A 22,997-nucleotide genomic window follows, 5' to 3' on the forward strand; every position below is an offset into this window, starting at 1 on the left:
GGGGAAAATAGACCTACCGTGATTTTTGCTGATTACGATGAGAGAGCCAATCTTGTCTTCTGTTCCTTCCTTCCCAGACACAACAAGTCACTTGTCATTTTTACACATTAGCACAAAAATTCTTGAAAAAAACATTTTATCAACGGTTCTTGCTAGAAAGTGCTCTTCCACTTCATAAAATTTCAGCACGACATCAACAAGCCCAAAAATATTTTTACCATTTTCAAAACGAGTTAGTTCTCTCTCGTCGCATTGTTGTTAGATAGAAACAAGATCATTGTGTCATCATCATCAGAGCTTTCACGCTTTTTGATGCCTAGTTGTGATTTTTCAAAAAGATTAACCGTCTCTGAACTCCCAACAACAACATTACGTCGCCTATTCAATACAACATCATTAGATAGATTTAAATCTTCTTTATATTATCATCATCATGGGTAATATCCATTATAAACATGGCCATCTTCATTCTCATCGATGGTTGTTCAAGCACAAACGAGGTCAACATCACCAAGATGGCACCGCTTCAGAAGTGGCATCGTCGACCAATGCAACAACAACAACAACAGCCAACAACACGAACAATTCATCATCGATGGGATTTGCAATGGTAACGCAATCAGCACCTGAACTACACCATGTAGTGAATCATTTGCCTCTTCTTCTTCATGCTAATACTTCCACTACTATCGTTGATAATCATCTAGATCAGATGGAAGATGGTTCAACACCTCATGCCGCGACCAAATTGAATTACAATACTGGCATCATGATGATGGAACGTGGATCCAACCTTGAGGCTAAAAAGAAGAAGAAACGAAGGTTTTTGTTACAATGGATGAATAGAAAACACAGACAAGAAGAAGAAGAAGAGGAAGGTCAACCTTCTTCTCAACCACTGAATATGTCTTCTTCTTCTTCGTACTATCAAGATCCAACTCATACTCATGACAATATGAGCTATAATAGTTCAGGTTCCACGACGAATACTAACAACAACAACAACACTCACAGCAAATACCACAACAACAGTCATAACCATACTCATACGAATTCAGCATCCTCCATCGGTGGAACAACCATATTAACGAACACAGCAACGAGCGTGGCCAATTCCAACACAACCACCAATTCCTTGTCATCGCCACCTCACAGCACGACGAGCATTGCTGGTGTTGAAGCTAATGAGCTCATGATGTTATTGAAAGATGAAATTGGTTGGAATCTCTTTTATGAATATTGCGATAAGGAATTCTCAGCAGAAAATTGTGAATGTCTTGTGGAAATTCAAAAATTACAAAGCAAAATTGCAAGAATGAATGGAAAGCAACGTCGTCAATCGTGTCGAGATTTACATAAGAAATACTTTTCTGGAGAGAGTTCTCAACAAGTGAATATTTCTGGACGAGCACGTCAAATGACAAAATCAGTGGCCAATTCAAAAGTGATTGATTTAGAGACTGCCAATGAATTATTGATCCAACTCAGACGAGAAGTAGTGACCAATCTAAGAGATACATTTTCAAGATTTGTGCTCACTGATGAATACATCATGTGGAAGGAAATGATGTTGCATCCAGAGTCCATCTTTAATGAGTAGAATGTGTGGAGTGGCGTGTGGACTGATTGCATGATGTTGTTGTTGTTGTACACACAAACACACAGCTTTCAGTCGCATTGTGTGATCCATCTTCCCGTTCCCATGAGATTTGTTCAACCAGAAACGCATTAACGTGAAAATTGAGCTCAAGAAAGGCATCAGCTACTTCCATCTCGGAACTCAAAAGATCGCATACCCTTCCAAATTGAAAATATGGACGACAAGTGAAAGGTCAATGATTTGCAAATCTTGATAAATTACCACACAGTTTGAATGTTATAATTGCAAACATGACAAGGTCAATGATTGGCAACTCTTGACCTTACGGTTTCTCAACCAACAGAAATGAGATTTCATTCAATAAATTTGGTCAACGGGACTGGTTGTGCATTCTTGATACTTAGGTTGAGATTTACATTCATTAAGGAAAGGTTGGCTTGTGTATTACACTTGGTCGCATCCTCTTTTGCTTTAACATTGATACAAAAAAATGGTGAAAAACAAAGTCATTATGGACGAGGATGAAGAAGAAGATGTTCAAGAAGAAACCTCTTCCATAGCAGAAATATCCAACAAAGAGAACGAAAAGGAAGAATCAGAAACGGATGAGGATGAAGAGGAGTCTGACAATGATGATGATGATGAAGAAGACGAGGACGATGAAGATAATAAATCAGGTGTAACAACACCACTGAATATATTGGATGACAATGAGAGCATTGCTAGTAGTGCACAACAAAGTAGCACCACTTTGCAAGAGGGAGAGAATTTTCTTCCGACGAACATTGATGAAGCTGTTCTGATGGCAAGCAATACTATCATCAACACAGATAATCTTCAATTTAAAAAACCTGCTCGTAAACGGAAAGATAAAGCCGATGAAGCCATTAAAAAGGTACTCAAGAGAGTGGGTATGTTGTTAGTTAAGAATCAATTTAATCAAACTGTAATTAATATTTAATTATTATTCATCGGATCACCAAAATTTTGAACCTGACATTCTTGATGACCACATAATTGTTAGAATCTGCATCAATGAGTGGCGACGGAAAGAAAAAGAAGAAACGATCTCACAAGCATACAACAAACGAGTACAAACCATATACCTCAAATCATGTTCCAATTGTGAGAAGCATTTCGTCTGCCAATGGAAGCTATCTGGTCATTCCCAATGACGTCAAAAACATTTCAGAATTTCTCTTCACTCGACCGACAAAAAAGACCAAGAATTAGAGACAACAACTTGCTTCTCGGAATTGCATAACTGCCATCAAACTTTAAAAAAATGTCCAAAGCACGAGTTATCCTTCAAAATGTCAATTCTGCCAGTTTGTTGATGGTAAGTGCACTGGGTCATCACCTCATGTAATTGTACGGAAATGATGGTGTTCCAAAAATCAAAGAATAATGTGGACGAATGGAAATCAACTGTGAATAATCGAGGAGTGGTTCTATACCTTTCTTTTATGAAAGGATGTACTCCCGAAGATGTTTCAAAAATAGTGAAACAAATTCTTCAATCGAAAAGCATTTCTACAGGGCTAGACAATGGAAAACAAGCAATTTGCGAGTTAGATAATTTCGATATTGTTATAGTTCCCCAAGCTTCAATTGCAGGAAAATTAAAGGATAAGAATTTCCAATATTATCAATTAATTGACAAAGATACAGGATTGCAGTTGTATGAACATTTTGTTAAAGAAGTCCACTCTATGATGACAGGAAGAGAAGGCACTGTTATTATTTCAGGCACTTATGGAAATAGACAAGGTTTACAATTCTCTTCAGATGGGCCCTATTGTCACATATTCGATGTGTAGTCATTGCCAGTTTTAAGAGATTCATTCTTTGCTCAAATCAAGCTAACTGAATAATAAAATTTTATTCGTCAGTTTCCACATTCTTCTGATTGCCTTTCTTTTGTTTTCGTTCTTTTCTCGTGGGTTTTGTTTTTGGAATTTCTTCATTGGTTTCTGTATCATCATTGTCTTCTTCTTCTGAAATTTCTTCTTCTTTTAAGGCTTGCTTATTTTTCTTTGCCTTTTTTAACTCCTTTTTGCTTGGCCTTTTTGGTTGAGTGTCATCTACATCTTCTTTCTTTGGTGGCTTTTCATCATCTGAATTGTCGTTATTTTGATTCTTATTCTTTTTAGCCTTCTTTTTGTCTTTCTTATTTGGCCTTGTTACAGATGAGGGTTCCTTTTCTTCGTCAGTCTCATTATTTACATTCTTGGTTTCTTCTAATTCTTCGTCGCTTGCTGGTTTTTGTGATTTAGGCTTTTTCTTGGTTTTCTTTGTGGTCTTTTCTTCCTCGTCGCTAGCCATTTCATTTTGAGAACTTGTTTCTTTGGATTTCTTTTCTTTTTTCGACTTTTTTGACTTGTCACCCTCTACAGCAGATTCTTTCTTTTTAGATTTCTTAGAAATAGTTTTGCTTTCCTCGTCATCATGATCTTCTTCAACAGCTTCTGAACTTTCCTCTTGAATTTCAGCCTTATTTTCTTCTGCCTCTTCAATTTCGTCAATTGTAGTGTCGCCTTCCTCAGAAACAGAAGTATCCAAAACTTGAACTTCTCCATCCTCTTGAATCAAGTCAAAAATGTCTCGATAAAGACCTGGATCTACAAGGCAAACAATATTGGCAGTCTCACTATCCTGATCATAATCATCTTGTTCAATTTTCACTTGTTCCTCTTCCTTGTTAGCATTTTTGAAAAGTTGTCTCAATTTTCTAACATTTTCCTTTCCAGACAATGTACATTTTAAACGCATGTTTGCTCTTTCAATTGGAATTTTCTTTTTCAATTTTCTAATTGCTTCCAATGCTTGTTGTTTGGTACCTTTACTTGGTTTGACTGAGAAGTGAATTTGTTCCTTGAGCGCTCTTTCAATAACTCCTCCAGGATATGGTCTTTGCGTATCGGGATTGATACACTTGTTGGTGATGATCGTAACGATATCTTTAAACATGGATTCATACATTAATTCTCTCTCTTTAGGACTCACTTGCAATTCACCTTCTCGCAAAATAATTTTACAAACTTCTCTTGTATCCGAAGTGTTGAAATATTTCAAGAGATCACTCTTTTTAGCAGCCTCTCCTTTTGAAACATTTGTAAAGACGGTATCAATTTGTACCACTTCATCCAAATCTTTTTCAATACCTTTTCGCCAAGACATGACTTTGTTCTTGTAGCAAGCAATTTCAAAAACTGCTTTTTGTATCTTCATCCGTACTACTGCTACGTTCGTATGCAGAATTTGATTAACTGGTGTTTTCACTAATCGGGACATGATGATGATAAGAATAATTTAAAGAGCGTTGATGATGAATTTTTTTGATGATGATTCCAACTCGGAATGCTTACAGAAACATTTATGGAGGAGGCTGGTTTTCCAAGCTTCAATTTCAATTAGGAGTTCAACATTCATGTTATTTTCGGGTGCAAAATATACTCGAGACGGGACTCGAACCCACGACCCCAGGATTAGAAGTCCTGTGCTCTATCCAACTGAGCTACACGAGCGTCGAATGAAGTAACACAATATTTCATTAAGCTGATTGTGTTACATAGCAGAACTCCCAATACTAAGTTCTCTGCTCGATGGATGAACGTTTGGTCACAAGCAAAAAATGCTCGCTTTTGAGGAACAGACACCTGTGAAGAAACGACGAACCAAGAAAATACCCTCCCAAGCAAAGGAGGATGGTAATGATCATCATGACAACTCCGACGGTATGGATTACACCCATACCAATAACTCATTCGTGTTGGCGAACGGCGATGAAAACGCTCTCATGACCCAAGACGATGATGACGAGGACAATGATGATCATGAGGATATCAATGATGAAGACTATAGCGATTCATCAAACGAAGAAGAAGAAGACGAAATATACAAAGAAATTCATCACATGTTGGAGGAGGAAGAACTTGTTCTCAAGAAATCCCAAGAACAAGATGTTTTAAATAATTCTCAAATAGATGACACGTCCAAACTTCGTCTTTCCTTGACACAAGAAAATTTTGAAATTAGTCTATTATTCGACGATTCTAAACCAACTCTCTTGCCCTATATTCATGAAAATTATAACAGCTTTTTTAAATTATGGAAACATGGTTTTGTTCATATAGATTTGAATAGTACAATAGTTGATTACCATGTTCAACATTTAATTCATTATACATCTCGTAATAATTCTGAAATATTTTCCGATAAAACTCTCAAGATAATTCTCATTGACATCAATGATTATCCTACCATCACCAAGTTATTATATTCCATTCTTATGAAAATGGAAACGTTTGAAAAGGTCAAAAAGGCTCCATCTAAATCATATTTTCTCAACATGCTTTCCGATGATGATTGTGTGTTTTATGATTACAGATTTTGTCTGATTGTGAGAGGAGTCAATGAAGAGGTGTTACCAGTGTTGAATGATATTTTCAATGCCTCAAATCAAAACATGTGTGTATTTAACGTGGATAACAAACCTATTTCTTTCAATAACGTGACGTTTAAGAGCAATGGATTTAATTGCATTCTACCAAATATTCTCTATCGAACAATTAATACGACCAACGTAGATCACGACATTGCGATCATTACGAACTTTTTAATGAAAAATATTTCACTAGAGGGCAAGCACAGACACGAATATGAGGATTTTATTGAGCTCGTTTTAAGGACTCACATTCATATGGAGAAGAATGTCCTGGTCTATGTAAAACTCATTCCAAGTTTATTCAACTATTGCCACAACGAATGGAGCAAGGAAGGCAGTGGTACCACTGCAGAGAGAAACGCTTTAAACTTGTTCAAGAAAATCAGTAATTTTTCATTTCATCAATTAGTGATCATGTTTGATATTTACAATGTGAAGGCATTGGATATGAATCATACTTTGACGGCAACAACTACCCATCGTTCAACGGTGATGGATGGAAATTTATCTACAACTAAATCCACAGGTACGGCCATGAACATCTCTCAACTCGTCTCAGAGCTAGATCTTGCCAATAACACCGAAATTGTTGATTGTGAAATTCTGGAGAAATTCATAATTGTAGCTTCTTACATTGCTTCTCGAAATGCCAAGCAATGGGATGCTTTATTAGACAACAAATCCAAACCAAAGCAACAACGAAAGAAACGTAAAAAGGAGAGTGAGAGCAGTACTAGTACTACAAAAATCGACTCCAAGAAGGTGAATAAGAATCAACTTTTTGACATCCCTCGCTTACTATTCATTCTTAGAAATTTAATCAGCAACTCTCCTTATGCTGAGAGGTTTAGTGGAGGACCTGATTTCATTCCTCATATTTCCAATTTGATCAGCAAGAGTATTCTGGAGTGGAAAAAGGAAGTTGAGAGTAATATGGATCATTCGCTTCAGCAACTCACTCTCTCAAGCAAGTACAACTATTCTGTGGTGAGAGATTGTGCAGCAGAAATCAACATTGCCACTCTTTTTGAACGTTATGTGAATGAGTAAAAGGAGACAGTCCTAGGTGACATTAAATTAAGGGACAAGACTTCTTTGAACCCCAGAAGTCTTGTCATGTTGCATGAAACATGGGTCTGGTGAATTCATACAGTCCAAAGGGAGTCCCCTTTTCGAAAATTCTGATTTTGTGTTGTAAAAAATTTTTCCTCCATCATCATCGCTCCGTTCACGCTTGGTTGCTGCTCCTTTCCCAGCTTTACATCTTTCAACAAGTTTCCGTATCCAAATAACCGAAAATATTAAATTGAAATTTTCCAAGCTTTTCCAATTTCCTCTAACATTCCCAAAATCCTTCTAATTTCCCAATCATCAATAATGTCATCATCAGCAGACCAATCACCCATGGATGAATCATCAACAACACCCACCAACGAGGAGGAATATTTCGACGAGCAACCTCCAGTGGAAGAGAAGAAACCAAAATCAAAGCCAAAGCCTTTAAAGAACAAGTGGAGATTTTGGCACGAGAAAGTAACAACAGGAGATGCTTGGAAGAGTCTAGAACACTTGAGTGAGTTGTGTGAATTCGGGACCATTCAAGAGTTTTGGAGCTGTTTTAATAATTTGCCAGATCTTTCTCATCTCAAGGTGAAAGAATCATTCCACTTGATGAAGAATTTGAATGAATCAACGGACGTAACAACCAAAGTCCAACATTTAAAGATTGCACCAGCTTGGGAGGACCCATATAATGTGAATGGTGGAGAATGGGTGTTCCGTATCTCGAAAGATGTTTCTGATGTTGTGTGGAGAGAGTTGGTGCTAGCTGTTATTGGAGAACAATATCATTCTGTTTTGCAACCTGGTGATGAAATTTGTGGATTGAGCGTTTCTCAGAGACCTACCGACAATGTGTTTAAGATTTGGAACAAAATTGTAGGAACTGAAGAAGACCAGAAGAAAATTTATACCAGGACCATTGAAGTTTTGAGTGAGCAAATTAAGAATATTGCTGACAGTATACAGACACCATACTACAAGAAGCATAAAGAATAAAGTTATTATTATTTTCATTGAATTTGGGTTCATGATTGTCAATGTTACAGTCTATGACCACAAAATGTTGATACAAGGATTGCTCGATCATGTGTTGAGAGTGTCACGCACCTTAATAAGTTCTTCTATGAATAATTTGAGGACCGTACTCATTGTAATCTCCCTTCTTAATCCACATTAGGTTGAAGGACGAAAGAGAGGAGAGAACTGAAGCACCATACCAAACAGCATTCACAGGATCTTTGGACTCAATTAAGCTTACAACTGTGCTTGTAGTAGCTAGTTCTTGAACTTCAATGCTCACTCTCTTGGGGAAGCCATTAATAGAGGCTGTGCTTCCACAAACAATGACATTTGACAGCATTTCTTTCTTTGTATCGAATTCACACTGACTAGCACACTCAAAAAGAATTGTTTGAATACCAGGAATCTCGAGCTCCTTGTTGTGAGCTGAGGGGTTAAAGAAAACCTCAGTAGGTAAAAATCTCTCAATCTGTCCAACCCATATCTTTTTACCGTCAGGAAGAGTATAATCCTTATAGTAATTTAAAGCGGCAGACTTGGTTTTAGCTTGCTTTTTCTTGTCTCCTTGTTGGTCGCCGGAATCCGCACCCGATTGAATGCTCTCTTCAGTCTTTTGTTTCAACTCTTGCGACATTTTCAATTGCTTAGAATATTCGTAATTTGTTGTAAAAGCTAACTTTCGTTTCATTTGCTCAATTACTTCATCGTTAAATGTATGGTTGAGCTCCTGTTCGTTCATTGTCAAAAAGTCAGCATTCAGAGTATTCTTAGTAGTAGGTTTTGGGTGTGACGAGTCATCAGTGGTATCCATGCCGTCTAATGGCTTTTCAGACGATTTTTGTGACTCTAGTTGCTTTAAGATCAATTGCTTAAGATAGTCATTGACGTGCTTTCCTCCAATATTTACAAAATCAGCAGCATGTGTAAATGCCAATCCTTCATATATTGGCGTAAATCTTGTTTGTTCGTAGCCAACATCACAAACAATACCAGTAATTTTACCACAACTATATAAAGCTAAAAGACCTTGATTAGCAATGTAAAATGCTGGTACTTCATATTGTTCAAAAACGTGTTGAGTAATTTTTTCAGTATGTAGCTTGGGAGCAAGAGGATGTTCCGACATGATGACACTCATCTCCAATGGCGAAGAATCCAAGTCATGTTCGGGTTTTTGAAGAGCATTAAATCCGTAGCGCCAAACTTTATCCATGGCATCAAAATCATTGATCAATCCTCTTTTCATTGGAGCCTGTCCATTGTGTAAGAATTCCTTGTCCATTGTGTGGAACGTCTCGAGTGGGATCTCATCACCCGATAATCCAAAACGCATCTCATAAGAGCCATTATCAACCACCACAGATTTGCTCATTTTTTTCAAAAAAAAATTAATTTGCTTGTGTGCTTGTACGAACATGACCACCATCACACCATCATCTTCCTGTTCCGAACAACAAACATCCGTTCAAGAGATGAATCACGATGAGGAAGATCTACATCATTTTAAAATTGATTTATTTCAACCCGAAGTACAAGAGTATTTGGTACAGGCCATGGATTTGAAAGATGGAGGAGAGAGTTTGAAAAAGGCTTTACAGACACCTCCGAATATTTCCACTGTTCGAGTGAATACATTACACTTTCGAAAAATGGATGAAAATAAGAGTCATGATGAAATCATGGAACAAGCAAGAATGAAATTGAGTGAAATTTTGGAAAATAAGTACGAAGTGAAGAGAGATGAACATGTTCCAGATTGTTTAACTGTAGGTACAACCATGATGGTGAATATACATAATTTTGAGCAAGGTTGTGGATTATTATAATTATTGAAACATGAAGATACCTGTAACGAAATTATTTCCAAGTTTTGAAAATATTAGAGAGTGTAGGTATTTAAAGCTGAAACACTAGATGACATTTCGAGGTTTTTCAACTATGGTGAACATTAATTTGAATTTTTGGATCATTTCGCTTTACCAGTCATTGTTGTGGATAGACTCTGTGGACAAGCTGTTTTGAGAGGATCTCATGTATTTAGCCCTGGAGTTTTAGCGACATCCAAGAATATTCGCCAAAACTCCTTAGTGGCAATATTATGTGACGTGCAATCTCAGACCATTAAGGGGTTTAAGTTTGAAAAATCCATATCTGACATGCTCAGCGGGTCTGAAGGAAATTTTATTTATATCGGTAATGGTGTTATTCAAATGGATCGAGCTAGCATTTTCCAGACAAGAAAAGGTGTGGCCTTAGAAGTTACTCAACCACTGTATGAAACATGCTCCCTCAATAATTTATCACAAAAATATTATCATGAGTTTTTTGCCCAAAACATTTGCTCTATGGTTGTTTCACATCTTTTAGAACCACAAAAGGGAGATAAAATACTGGACATGTGTGCAGCTCCAGGTAAGTTCTATTGCATGTACAATGACAATAACATGCTTCAATGACACAGGTGGAAAGACCACTCACATTGCAAATCTCATGCAAGATGGAGAATTAATTTGTTGTGATCGCCAAAAATCAAAAGTTGACAAATTGGTGACATTACGAGAAAAGCTTGGTTATCACATGATGAAACCCATTGTATTGGATGGTACAAAGGCAACAAGAAGATTAGACGTTCAAAACGAGCAGACCGCACTGGTGGCCAAAGAAGTGACCACAACAAATGCAACACATTTTCTTGAAGAAGAATATTTTGACAAGGTTCTTCTTGATGCACCATGCTCAGGTTTAGGACTCAAAGGCTCTCTTTCTTTCAAAGAAATTTCATTAGATTCACTTAGACAAACAGCAGAATATCAACGTAAACTGTTGTCACAGGCTTTCAAAGTTCTGAAACCGGGAGGTGTGCTTGTTTATTCAACTTGTACAATTAATCCAATGGAAAACGAGGAGAACGTACTTTGGTTTCTCAATCAATTCCAATCAAAGATAGAATTAGTTGAGGCCAATTTGAAGGCCTATGCTAGTGAAGGGTTACCAAGTATCATCAAAGATTCTTCTCTTCGAAGTAGGGTTTTACGTTTTGATCCAATACACACACCTCAAACTATTGGGTTCTTTGCTGCAAAGTTCATCAAAAAGATGCTGTAGTTTGTGTGCACGAATTAACAACAAGCCTTTATCATGTTATCGTTTCAAGAACAGATTTTTCTGCTGTACGTAGTCATAAAATGGAGTGAGTAGCATATGAGATTTTATATTTATTGGGTGTCGAGAGAACCTCCAGGATCAATGATTTCAAGACCTTCAATTATTTTTAATTGTACCAAAATCAAAAAAAATGTCCCTGCAAACCACACCGCTGGACGGCAAATCAGATGCAGTTGCTTCTTCGCAACGTCTTTCAAGAGAGGAGTACAAGAAACAACAACTCATCGAAGAAGCTCGTAAAAATGGTTTGATCATGCCGGAGAAGGATGAGCAAGGAAGAGACATCAATCCGCATATTCCGCAATACATCAAGCAAGCACCATGGTACGTAGACAAGGGTGCTCCTTCCTTGGACCATCAAAGATATTTAGAACAAGAACGAGAGGATTTTTCAAATTGGTATAACAGAGGAATCAAAGTGTTGGCATCAACAAAATATAGAAAAGGTGCTTGCAAGAATTGCGGAGCAATGACTCATGCAACAAAAGATTGCACAGAAAGGCCCCGAAGAAAGGGTGCAGCTATCACCAATCTCGATATTGCTCCTGATGAATATGTTCAGCAGGTAGAATTGAAAGGATTTGAAGCAAAGAGAGATCGTTGGAACGGTTATAACCCTGATCTGTATTCTAAAGAAGTCATTGAGGTACATCAAGAATTAGAACAAGAACGAAAGAAAAATAAGGATCGAAAACTTCATGAAAAGATGATCGAAAAACAAAAAAGAAAAGAGGAAATGAAAAAGAAAATGAACGGAGAGACAAGTGACAAACAACAAGAGGATGATAACTCATCAAGCGATGATGATGAATATTTTTCTTCTTCCGACAGTGGAGATGAAGATTTGGAATCTGCACGAAATGGAAAGAAAGAAGTGAAAACAGCAAGTGTCTCCCAGTCAATGCGTACACGTGAGGACATTCCTAAATATCTTTACAATTTGGAATTAGATAGTGCTCACTATGATCCAAAAACTCGTTCCATGAGAGGAAATCCTTTACCTTTTGTTGATCCTAGTGAAGCAACGTATATTGGCGACAATGCAGCCAAAAAAACTGGAGAATATCAAGAATTTATACAGGCTCAAAAGTTTATGTGGGACGCAGGCAAAAGAGGAGAGGATATTAACTTAACTGCGGTTCCTACTCAAGCTTTCATGGGCTTTTCAAACTTCCTTACAAAGAAAAAAGAGTTGGAAGATTCTAGGAAAAAAGCTGTTATTGAACGATATGGCGGAGAAAAATTCCTTAACAAACCAACCGAATTCGAAAGTGCACAAACAGAAAACTATGCAGAATATTCAACAAGTGGTAGAATAATTGGTGGAAAACAACAGGCTACAATTAAGAGTAAATATGAGGAGGACATGTACTATAATGGACATACTAGTGTGTTTGGATCATACTGGGATGCAAAGAAAGGGTGGGGATTTAAATGCTGTAAACAATTTGACAGAAAATGCTACTGTACAAACATATCACCAACGAGTATTGCTACATCGTCATCTTCCACTATGTCTACCACGAATGGAGACGTTTTACCCTCAGAGAAATCTTCCTCTGCACAAAGCACTTCTGCTACCAACAAAATTCAACATAGCCAACCACGAACATCAAATTTAACGAATAATACATCTAGGCAAGATGGTAGACAAGACGGACGGCAAGATGGTCGAGTCGAAAAGAAAGATTTTGCAGTTCCTATTCCACAAGAAAAGAAGAGAAAAGTAGAAGAAAAGACGTCTTGGAATGAGAAGAAAACCAAGTACTCTGGATCAGATCACCACAACTACAATGTGACGGAGGAAGAAATGGAAGCATATCGTAAAAATAAGACACTTTTCGACGACCCAATGAAAGATTACAAAGATTAAAATTATTATTGTAGTTCAAAATATCTTGATACGTGCGTTGTTCTATGTGACATTCATTACATCTTGCTTCTACTAAGGGCGTTAGATTCCAACAACCTTCTCTCCAAAAAAATGATCGTACAAGGATTTTCACCTGCCCGACGCTATCCACAGATCAAGTTGGTGTTTTTCATGGCTGGAGTACTTGCCATGATCATGTCATCATTCCTACTCGTGATCTTTACCACTTCCAACGTTGTAGAGGCCAGACACTACCGACTGTCGGAAGCACCTACAGAGACCTGGGCTGATGCAGATGTAGCTTCCGATGTGTATGTGAGAATTGCACCATCCGAGCACGAGAAATGGATGGCTATCCAACCTTCTATGGAGAAGGTGTATAAACTTTCCAAGCAAAGGCTCTCTCATCGGAGAAGAGAATTTACTCCTAAAGCAAGAACCAACTACAAGACCGAATTTTTATTTGTGTTGAGCGATCACAATGAAAGTCCTATGTTTTTGGATGATGATCGTGAGACGATTGCAGTTCCGAACGGAATGAATATTTCAATCGTATTTGATACTCTCGATGAAGCTCTGGATTATGTCAACAATAATGATACAGATCCAGAGAGTGTTCGATTTGTCATTGTGATGGAACATGGAGAACATAAAATCGAAGGACGAGAGGCTAGAATTGCAAGGCCTTATACCAGTATCACATCAACAATGCCAAAATATCCCGAAAAAACAGTTATTAGAGCCAATGATATATCTGGACAGGTAGGTTAAAGAACTAGTTTGTGAAAATTGAGGGAAAAATTATTTGTGTGTGAAAATTGATTCAATCGCTCGAAATAATTTATTTCCAAAACGTTTAGTTATTTTTTTTGGACGGAACTCATGATATTGATATTCGAGGAGTCACACTTACTGGTGGTAGATTGGCTGCAGCTAATTTTACACATCCGCATGTGCCAAGACCTTGTGGAAGTGGTATGTTTTAATTCAGTTTACATTGGACCATAATAATTTTTAACACGATTTGTATTCGTACGAACAGGTTTGCTAATTTCCAATTCCAGAAATGTGTATGTAGAGTCTGTGATATTGGAGCACAATAAGGCTGCAATTGGTGGCAGTGCTTGCATCTACGCAAGTGCACAGGTCACATTCCACAAAGTTTTTATCAGAAGCAGTATGGCCTTCATTCGAAATCTTCAGTTAACGGATAGTATGAACCATTTACAATTTTCTCTTGCCTCTAACTTTAATATTAATCAAAGTATTTTTGCACAAAACTTGCCTGCACTCAACGACCCAGAAAAAGAATATGGATGTGGTGGTGGAGTTTCACTCTTCGATTCCAATGATACCGTATTTTCTTCTTGCATCTTTACCAATAACTCAGGTATGTATTTGATTTTCATGACCACAGAAATTACTGAAATTTTTCAAATACAAGCCATCAATGGAGGAGCAATTTTCACATCGAATTCTGATTTCAATATCACGAACAGTAGAATTAGTGGAAATACTGCATACAATCAAAGTAGCGCCATTTACAGTGATCTTAACAGTGATATTACCATTGATAAGGTTTACTTTTTAGAAAATAGATGCGTTCGATTGAGCTGTAAAGTTATTTACTCACCAAAGAAAGAATTATTGGATGATTTGGATAATTTTCGAGCTTATATTTATCCCATGATTTGTATGACTGGTATACTTTTATGTGTTGTATTGTTCAGCATTTCTTGTTTTGAATTGGGAAGAATGTTTAAACAACGTTATCATTTCCGAAATGTTGTGTGGGGAGATATCATTTATTTGTGGCTTCTTGGAGCTATTGGAGTGTATAGACCTTACAGATCTGTTCCAAGGCCTTTCAATTGGTTTCACAGAACAGTGGTGATCTTTGTCTTGGTTTTGGGTTGTATTTTGCAAACAATGCAATCCATTGTTGTTGCAATGCCAGAGGTAAGCGAAAAACTTTTCATTTAATGATTTCTGAATGGGGAACGTAACAATTCAATCTACATACAGTTCTATGATAGCATGGATCGAGTGAGATTTATTTTAGGTGGAGTTCAATCGGTCATTTACAGTGCACTGCCATTAGTGTTGTATATTGCTTTGATTTTAGCTGTAAAGGCAAGGTAAGTAGAGAGTATTGGTGTGAATAACGGTTGATCCATTTTGATTTCTTGGACGAAATTACTCAATGTCCATGTAGCTATAAGAGATTATTTGTCAATTATAAGGTAAGTATATTAGTACAATGTCAATATTTAAAGGTTTGATTTATAACTTGATGAAATTATTTGTTGTTCTCAATTTTCAATTTTTACAATATTATTTCATAGCCACCCATTCCAACTGAAATAGAAATGGAAGAAGAAAAAACTAGTCTCATCAACTTTTATCAAACTCAAATTGATAAGGAGTCTGAAGAGAACATCATTAACGCAAGTCCAACCTCAGAAGCAACCACCTCATTTAGAAAAAAGAAACAAAAGCACTTTTTTGATTGGAAGAAAGACACGCAAAAAACTGGTCTTCAAAGAAGTATTCACAACAGAAGAGCACTAGCAGGATGTATTATTTCGTTACTCTTTTTACATGGAACCTACGGTATTATTATTGTGGATTGCTACAATTTTTTACAATCCAACATGGACATTGCAAAAGCAACTAATCAAACCATAGGTCTTGACACCATTTCTAGTGCTATATTCTATTTAATGCAATGGTATTTGAAATTTACAATCATGTCAATGGTATTATTGACGGTATTTCTACTTTGCAATAGAATTAACTCGTATCAGAATACTTTCTTCTCAACATTGTATCATCAATTGGAAAAGACAGTATTTAACCTTCAAACTGGCGTTTACAGTTATGTACATTTGAGAAAAGAATGGTATGTAGTAGTATTCTTCCAGTTTGAATGATTAATTGTTGATTCCATGCTGAATAATGTCCATTCTCATCATACACCAACTAATTCTCTATATTTCTTTGTCTAGCAAACGATTGGTGAGATATTCTTGGATTTTAACCATTACCTATGTTCTCTTATTCTTAGCCATGTGTGTGAACGAGGTCTTGATGATTTTGTGGGGAAGTTCAGAATACAAATTCTTTGCCTACTATGTTGCTGTACTCACCATCATGATGTTTTTAATTACTCATGTGAGTTACACGAGTAATCATTGGACCAGTTTTAGATTTGATGACTTTTTAGCTGCCGTTCCTCACTCCATCACGTACGACTATGGAATTTTCTTTGTACCTGGAGCAAACAAAAAGTTCAACATTTCTGATGCCGATCCATCTACCACTGAAAATGGTAATGGAAATAACAATACTCACAAACAAAACAGTGGCATTGCATCACTAGATCATGGCACATTCCCAACTTCATCAGAAAGTAAGGATAGTAAGGCAGAGAAATTATTGCGAGATTTAACCTTTTTCCACATGTATATTCGTGATCGAACCTTTGCATATCGATTTCCTCTTGAGATTCAAATGCAAACCTATGTAGTTGTTTCTGTGATTGGTTTAATTGGTACTGCATATGCTCTACTGAAATATGTATCCTCTATATTTGAGTCCTCTCGTTACTATCAATATTTGTAAAACCATGATATGCTCAACTTCTTCTAGTTTCAAGCTAAAAGATCACACACAAAATAAGGAGCATTTCAATCTGGTCGAATCCTACCACAATTCCATTACTTTCACCATTGTATCATTTCAATCACCTGTGCAACAAGAACTGTAGATGATTATGTGCTTGTTGATTGCTGATGGTATTGACACTTTCCGTTCTCTCACTGACCTCCTCTCCGAGAGCACAACATTTCGTTTTGGCATTCGGTCACTATTATATTTACTGTCCGTTGTCAATTGCATAATTTTTTTGACTTTTCAATAACAAAACAACATCTACCTGATTTGTTTTGGAAACACGTCATCATGCTTTTCTTAATAAATGTCACGTTCGTCACGTTTTTTTGATAGACAATTTGCCTGATGTGTCCTTGCTGGAAGCCCTTTTGGAACATCAAAAAGCCAAACAACAATTAGGCAATTCAAAAAAACATCTCACCTGCTCTCTCCTGCAATCTTCTGAGTCGCGCTCTCTTCTCTGATATCTTTCGTCGGTTGTTGCAGCAACAGTCATTTTGATACTTGTACACGAGAACACAATTCGTGAACGAGAATACATTTCGATCACATTTGCCACAATGTCAACCCCACAACCCCAACCTATTCGAGTGACCAATACACACAGCACCAATAACCACCACTCAACCATGTCATCCACAACAAGGCCCATGGTTCAAACTCCACAAAATTTTCACTCTCATCCCAAAACTTCTCCCAACAATCCAAACGTTGAGTCACAACAACTACCCTCAGACAAGGCTGTTTGTGGACTCATTCTCAAAAATTGGAAATCGAGACATAGCACCAAAACACTCATTCGAAAGGCATTCCATGTTCAAGATTTTGAAAGTTCCATTCCACACGATGTGTTAATGATGGCAGCTCAAGAATTGTCCTCAGTGGTTTCATCCTCGATACATGATCATGGGCACTCGAACAAGTCTGGCCACATGATATCTAAACCGCACCACATGATGATGAAACATTTGAACAAAACCAAACAAGGAAAACAATCTTCACGGTTGTCATCGTCTGTTGGAACCAAACTCAAATTTCATCAATACCAACCCTCACAACAAGCCTTTCTTCCACCTCATCAAGAGTCCAACAATCTGAATTGCCAGATGATGGTTGTTGATTCTGGAGAGTTGACAACTTCGAGTGTGTTTGTCGATGAATTTCCGTCTTCTGCTTCACCCTCACCACCCTATTCAACGAACCACATACATGCTCAATCATCATCGACTTGTTGCAACTCTCAAATGTACCCTCCAAGCGGTATGATGGAACCTTTATCCTCAATCACTACAACTTCTTCTACAGTGAGTAAGGGCTTATCCTCGCGTAGTCATCCTGGTGCTAGTGGTGGTACTACTACTACTACCAACAACACACCATTGATCTATATTGAAAAGCAAGTTCCTTTCAAATTTGCAACACTTCCTCATCAATCGGCTCCTTCCATGAAAAAGGTGTTATCACCTCCTCCTCCAACTCCACCTTCATCATCCAACCGAATAGTCGTCATGCATGATGATGATGATGATCATGCTGAATCAAAGGAAAATCAATCTCGTCGGCATTCACCACCAATCTTGAACAATTTGAATTCTTATTCTACCTTAGAGTGGCCTCTACCCTCAAATTCATCACGTGGCAATCACTCGAGTAATACCACAACAAATCCAGACGGAGAAGCAGCATACAACGGCAGCTTCTCATTACCTCCTCTCTTGTTTGTTCATTCAAACAACAACCAAAACCATTCGGAAAGAACCTTACCAAGTTTCTCTCAATTAATAAACCAGCTTGGCGTTTAAACGCCAACAGTATTGTCAAATTTGTTTGATTTGGTGAATATGAACTTGGCATCAAAAAGTTCATCTCAAAAAATGTGTGGTGGATGGTAGGTGTATTTCATCACATTTTTCGTTGTGATCATCACACAGTGTGTCTTTTTTAATCATCGATGGATCCTAGCTATGCTCCTCCTCTCTTCCTTTTGCCCGTTATTTTCGTGGTCGAGGGCTTTAACAGCATTGGAAAAGGTATTCGTTCCATGGATGATCGAATTCGTGAGAATAACCTCAAAATTGTAAACTTGTTCAAAACAAAATCAAAAGAAATTCAAACCTCTTCAAGTCGGAATGTGGATGAGAAGACTACACTCTCCATTCAGGAAATTAAGCAAAGCGCATCTTTGATGAATATGAGCGCTTCACAGAGGGACGAATTGATCAAATTGCTCATCCATAGAAGTGTCGCCAAAATTGAACAAGGTTCATTCCAGGACGCCAAAGAAGACCTTGAACAGGCACTAGCAATGATACCCAATGGTGATCTCAAATCAGAAACCATGACCATCTCAAAACAGTTCTATTTGTCGGAATATCTTCTCGGCATTTGTGAAGAAGGGTTAGGGAACTATGTGGAGGCAGCTAAAATGTTTTTGAAAGCCACTCATCATAGAGAAGAAACTCAACAGATGCTTCACAAAATACTTGGCAACGATGCACCCCTTATTGACAACAAGATGGCCGAGTTGGAGCATGAGTTCTTTAAAATGCAATTAGAGGCCAAACAACCATTGGAAAGAGCAGCAATGAGTATTGGAAAAACATGGACCGATTTGAGCAATTCATTCGCCAACATTGGAGGAAGTGTGAAGAATTTTATCAATCATGACATGGGTCTCAATGCAGAGAAGTCAGTGATTCATTCAAAACCAAAATGTTTTATTTCTACGGAAATGTTGTATATTAGAGTTGGGTTGGCTTATTATCGAGGTGCTTTCTATTCGGATGCAATTGTATGGCTAAACAACGCCGTGGAGGAGGGTCAGAAATATGAGAGCCATCTATTGGATCAAACTTTTTACAATAGAGGTCTTGCTTTATATTTTTCGGGACATGTGGACGAAGCGATTAGAGATTTTACAACAAGTATCTCCTTAATGCCCCTTACCAAACAAAGAGAACAAGTCTATCTGATGAGAGCAGCATGCTATGGTAGAAAAGGTCTGCTCAAACCACGAGATGACGACAATTTCAAAGCCAAGCTAATTAATCCATTCTGCAAACCAGTTACATTGTTCCATTACAGACTACTAAATGATGATTTGCTGCTACATATATTTTCCTTCCTCAACACAAGACAGTTGATTGTATCAAGTGCTGCAGATAGATATTGGAGAAATTTGGTTCAACAGGTCTTTCTCACATGTGATGTCCATTATTGTGTCAATAGTTTGATTTCGAATGAAAAGATTTTTTATGGAGGACAGGATGCTAGGACAGGTATTGAAAAGTAAGTATCTGAAACACTATTGAACAGCAAACCATTGATAACATGATGCATCTACTAATCTAGGTTGTTCCTGCCAAGGCAACAGCAGTCTCCAACTGATATGATACAGACTGTTTTTCATCATCCACTACTGTTGAATTACGCGAAAAATTTAATTGTATACCAGTCCTTCAAGGCGTCCTCTTATAGTTATGGTCTTCCATCGTTAATAGAATTAGTTGCAAAGAACTTTAAAGGGCTTAAGAGATTGACATTTGTACAGCTTGACAATCCGTTAGAATTGGCTCATGATTTACGTACAAACTCTCCTCAATTAAAATATGTAGAGTATAGAGAATACATGCCATATGACACAACCAACATTACAACCTTTATCAAGAACTTGCCAAGCCTGGAGCATTTGGTTGTTGATACAATTTTGTTTATCAAAGAAACACGGCACGAAAACCAAAATCCATTTGAAGGATGCTCCAAGCTGAAATTGGTAGAGTACGTCAAGATCGCACCAGAAGACATTCAACGATTCAAAGAACAGCACTCAGGGATGGATCCTCTACCATCCTTTTTAACGTGGGAGGAGCTGGAAAAGAAGAATCCACATATTACTTTCAGAACCATTGCCCCTCGACCAAACCAGCTTTTGGAATTCAACAATGAATAGGTGTGAAATTACGAATAATTTCGTACAGCACCGATTTTGGAGGAGACGAGTTACCGTTACAAAATCAAATTTTAAGCTCAAAATAAATAGCAAAAAAATTGGTAAATGATATCTTCGCAATGCAGCACCAGTGAAACCACAAGTTCCATGTCATCATCATCGACTACGAGAACGAATAACGAATCGTTGATGCTTTCTCCTCCACGAGAGAACAAGCAAAGAAGACGTCTTGTGAAAACAAGTGATCAATCTCGGAGAAAGGAACCACAAAATTCTACATCATCATCAACATCGGGATCATCAAAACCTAAACTAGTTCTCAAAAGAAAGAAGAATCAAAATAATGCAGAATCATCTACAAGTGCATCATCAAAGAAACTGAAGCGTTCTATTGAGGATAATGGTGATGATATCGCTCAACTATTACATGACGATGAAACTTGTAAGGAAAATAGAAGGCCACAAAATGGAAAAACCACTGCTGCTTCATCATCATCCGAATCTGAAACATGTATTATTTGCTTGTGCGAAATGTCCTATCCATTGGCTAAGCTTAATCATTGTACCCATAAATTTTGTCATGCATGTATTGACATGTGGAGAAAGAAATCGAATACATGTCCTGTATGTAAGGCTCGCTTCACATCTTTGCGAGTTTTTGACAGCAAGGAATCAAGCACCTACAAGGTAATTCCAGTCCGAAAGAAGGTATTTGAAATAACGCCTGAGGAAATGGTCAATGGGTTCTATAGAAATGAACGAGATGACTATGATGATGAGGAGGAGGAGGATGAAACATTTATCAATGATCATGATGAATTTGATGGATTTATTGATGAGAATGGAGACTTATATTTGGGTGAAGCACAAGAGGATCCTCGGTTTTCGTTGCAAAGACGAGGAAATGGCGATATAGAACCAGAGAATTCAGAAGATGAAGAAGACGACGATGCCAATGCTAGTGATGCGGATGAGCATGGAAATTTAGCTGGATTTGTAGAAGTAGATCCAAATGCTTTACATACCAATGATGACGAAAGCTTTGTTTTGAATGATGATGAAGAGGATGAAGAAGATTTTGAACTTTCTCAAGTGTCACTTGTCGATGAGCATGATTCGTCCATTGTGGCAACACCTGAGAGAGCTAGGAGTGCATCCCCATTCAGAAGAAGGCCAAACCATCCACCTCATGTGATTGATATTTCTTCACCCAATGAGAATGCAGCCAGAAAAACTACAGCTAGGGGTAGGGTCATTAATATTGAGGAAGAGGAAAATGAAGAGGACGAAGTCATTGAAGATGATGTCACGGAAGTGATTGACCCGAATGAAATTCAGGAAATTATTGAAATTTTGTAAGTCGCACATTAAAAATCTAAATCGTGGTACAACTATCCCTAAAAAAATGGTCAAATCATCATCAGCGTCCCTCAAACACTCGCTTCTCACACTGCTTTCCATCATCAAATATTTAATTTCGTACACACTTGAAAAAGATCCGTTCAAATTGTATACTCTATTTACATTGCCTATTTTAACATTTTTAAGTGTACGGAACGTTGCACTCACTCGGAAATTGACAAATCAAATGACATTGGCCATAGAGTCAATTTAAAATTAATTATGATCAGCTTTATTTCACATCAGGTTTGACATTCCAAATGTAAGGAGAACCCTACAAGGGGAATATTCGATGCCGAGGCTAAAGCTTGCCTACCCTACACACACACATGAGTGTGCGAGGGATGGTGGTTCTTGTACACACCCATGGGTCTGGTCATTATTCACTCAACATGGACACGTCGAGTGTTTCCATGTCGTCACTCTGTGACTGGTTCATCTCCATGGAGATCTCGTGTCGTTGGTGTTTCTTTGGTGGCTTCTTGTGTGACTTCTTGTGTGACTCCTTCTGTGGCTTCTTGTGACCCCTTCTGTGACTCCTCCTGTGGCTCTTCCTCCTCGTACAATTGGTGTTGATTCATGAGGAAGATGTTCTTACTGCCATTCCAGTCACGGGCAAGGGTGAAATAGAGAATGATGAGTCTATTATCGAGTTGTTTAATATTGAAGTGGACAGGAAACAAACATGCATTTCGATCAGTGAATCATCCAAATTCGAGAAATTGTGATTCAAAAGAAATCTTAGTGCTGGCCCCTATATTACAATTTTGGGTGTTTTATCGGATACAATCTTACAAAATCATGG

At 37.6% G+C, this 22,997-nt stretch overlaps 13 protein-coding genes across 13 annotated transcripts; 11 read left to right on the forward strand and 2 right to left on the reverse strand.

The window, feature by feature from the left end:
• Positions 1–433: 433 nt before the first annotated feature.
• Positions 434–1,600, forward strand: C9374_000974 (uncharacterized protein; the record flags this gene model as incomplete). The annotated part of the gene is made up of 1 exon (XM_044699960.1): positions 434–1,600. One exon carries the CDS (start codon positions 434–436, stop codon positions 1,598–1,600), a length of 1,167 nt encoding a protein of 388 aa, XP_044552116.1.
• A 490-nt stretch (positions 1,601–2,090) lies between these two features.
• On the forward strand, positions 2,091–2,833 carry C9374_000975 (uncharacterized protein; the record flags this gene model as incomplete). The annotated part of the gene is made up of 2 exons (XM_044699971.1): positions 2,091–2,511; positions 2,625–2,833. The coding sequence occupies 2 exons, from the start codon at positions 2,091–2,093 to the stop codon at positions 2,831–2,833; spliced, it is 630 nt and encodes a 209-aa protein (XP_044552117.1).
• Positions 2,834–2,885: 52 nt separating this feature from the next.
• C9374_000976 (uncharacterized protein) lies at positions 2,886–3,420 on the forward strand (the record flags this gene model as incomplete). Its single annotated transcript, XM_044699982.1, has 2 exons — positions 2,886–2,939; positions 3,004–3,420. The coding sequence occupies 2 exons, from the start codon at positions 2,886–2,888 to the stop codon at positions 3,418–3,420; spliced, it is 471 nt and encodes a 156-aa protein (XP_044552118.1).
• A 61-nt stretch (positions 3,421–3,481) lies between these two features.
• Positions 3,482–4,894, reverse strand: C9374_000977 (uncharacterized protein; the record flags this gene model as incomplete). The annotated part of the gene is made up of 1 exon (XM_044699993.1): positions 3,482–4,894. One exon carries the CDS (start codon positions 4,892–4,894, stop codon positions 3,482–3,484), a length of 1,413 nt encoding a protein of 470 aa, XP_044552119.1.
• A 340-nt stretch (positions 4,895–5,234) lies between these two features.
• On the forward strand, positions 5,235–7,097 carry C9374_000978 (uncharacterized protein; the record flags this gene model as incomplete). Its single annotated transcript, XM_044700004.1, has 1 exon — positions 5,235–7,097. One exon carries the CDS (start codon positions 5,235–5,237, stop codon positions 7,095–7,097), a length of 1,863 nt encoding a protein of 620 aa, XP_044552120.1.
• Positions 7,098–7,424: 327 nt separating this feature from the next.
• C9374_000979 (uncharacterized protein) lies at positions 7,425–8,105 on the forward strand (the record flags this gene model as incomplete). The annotated part of the gene is made up of 1 exon (XM_044700015.1): positions 7,425–8,105. The coding sequence occupies one exon, from the start codon at positions 7,425–7,427 to the stop codon at positions 8,103–8,105; it is 681 nt and encodes a 226-aa protein (XP_044552121.1).
• Positions 8,106–8,217: 112 nt separating this feature from the next.
• C9374_000980 (uncharacterized protein) lies at positions 8,218–9,501 on the reverse strand (the record flags this gene model as incomplete). Its single annotated transcript, XM_044700027.1, has 1 exon — positions 8,218–9,501. One exon carries the CDS (start codon positions 9,499–9,501, stop codon positions 8,218–8,220), a length of 1,284 nt encoding a protein of 427 aa, XP_044552122.1.
• Positions 9,502–9,544: 43 nt separating this feature from the next.
• C9374_000981 (uncharacterized protein) lies at positions 9,545–11,234 on the forward strand (the record flags this gene model as incomplete). The annotated part of the gene is made up of 4 exons (XM_044700038.1): positions 9,545–9,895; positions 9,972–10,017; positions 10,113–10,541; positions 10,591–11,234. The coding sequence occupies 4 exons, from the start codon at positions 9,545–9,547 to the stop codon at positions 11,232–11,234; spliced, it is 1,470 nt and encodes a 489-aa protein (XP_044552123.1).
• A 190-nt stretch (positions 11,235–11,424) lies between these two features.
• C9374_000982 (uncharacterized protein) lies at positions 11,425–13,167 on the forward strand (the record flags this gene model as incomplete). Its single annotated transcript, XM_044700049.1, has 1 exon — positions 11,425–13,167. The coding sequence occupies one exon, from the start codon at positions 11,425–11,427 to the stop codon at positions 13,165–13,167; it is 1,743 nt and encodes a 580-aa protein (XP_044552124.1).
• Positions 13,168–13,278: 111 nt separating this feature from the next.
• C9374_000983 (uncharacterized protein) lies at positions 13,279–16,791 on the forward strand (the record flags this gene model as incomplete). The annotated part of the gene is made up of 8 exons (XM_044700060.1): positions 13,279–13,929; positions 14,028–14,142; positions 14,210–14,557; positions 14,612–15,126; positions 15,193–15,305; positions 15,383–15,410; positions 15,513–16,069; positions 16,176–16,791. 8 exons carry the CDS (start codon positions 13,279–13,281, stop codon positions 16,789–16,791), a joined length of 2,943 nt encoding a protein of 980 aa, XP_044552125.1.
• Positions 16,792–17,402: 611 nt separating this feature from the next.
• C9374_000984 (uncharacterized protein) lies at positions 17,403–18,644 on the forward strand (the record flags this gene model as incomplete). The annotated part of the gene is made up of 1 exon (XM_044700071.1): positions 17,403–18,644. One exon carries the CDS (start codon positions 17,403–17,405, stop codon positions 18,642–18,644), a length of 1,242 nt encoding a protein of 413 aa, XP_044552126.1.
• Positions 18,645–18,716: 72 nt separating this feature from the next.
• C9374_000985 (uncharacterized protein) lies at positions 18,717–20,791 on the forward strand (the record flags this gene model as incomplete). The annotated part of the gene is made up of 3 exons (XM_044700082.1): positions 18,717–18,730; positions 18,805–20,130; positions 20,194–20,791. The coding sequence occupies 3 exons, from the start codon at positions 18,717–18,719 to the stop codon at positions 20,789–20,791; spliced, it is 1,938 nt and encodes a 645-aa protein (XP_044552127.1).
• A 105-nt stretch (positions 20,792–20,896) lies between these two features.
• Positions 20,897–22,150, forward strand: C9374_000986 (uncharacterized protein; the record flags this gene model as incomplete). The annotated part of the gene is made up of 1 exon (XM_044700093.1): positions 20,897–22,150. One exon carries the CDS (start codon positions 20,897–20,899, stop codon positions 22,148–22,150), a length of 1,254 nt encoding a protein of 417 aa, XP_044552128.1.
• Between the last annotated feature and the right edge of the window lie 847 nt (positions 22,151–22,997).

Source organism: Naegleria lovaniensis, assembly GCF_003324165.1.
Source record: "Naegleria lovaniensis strain ATCC 30569 chromosome Unknown tig011, whole genome shotgun sequence".
Classification (NCBI taxonomy): domain Eukaryota; phylum Heterolobosea; class Eutetramitea; order Acrasida; family Naegleriidae; genus Naegleria; species Naegleria lovaniensis.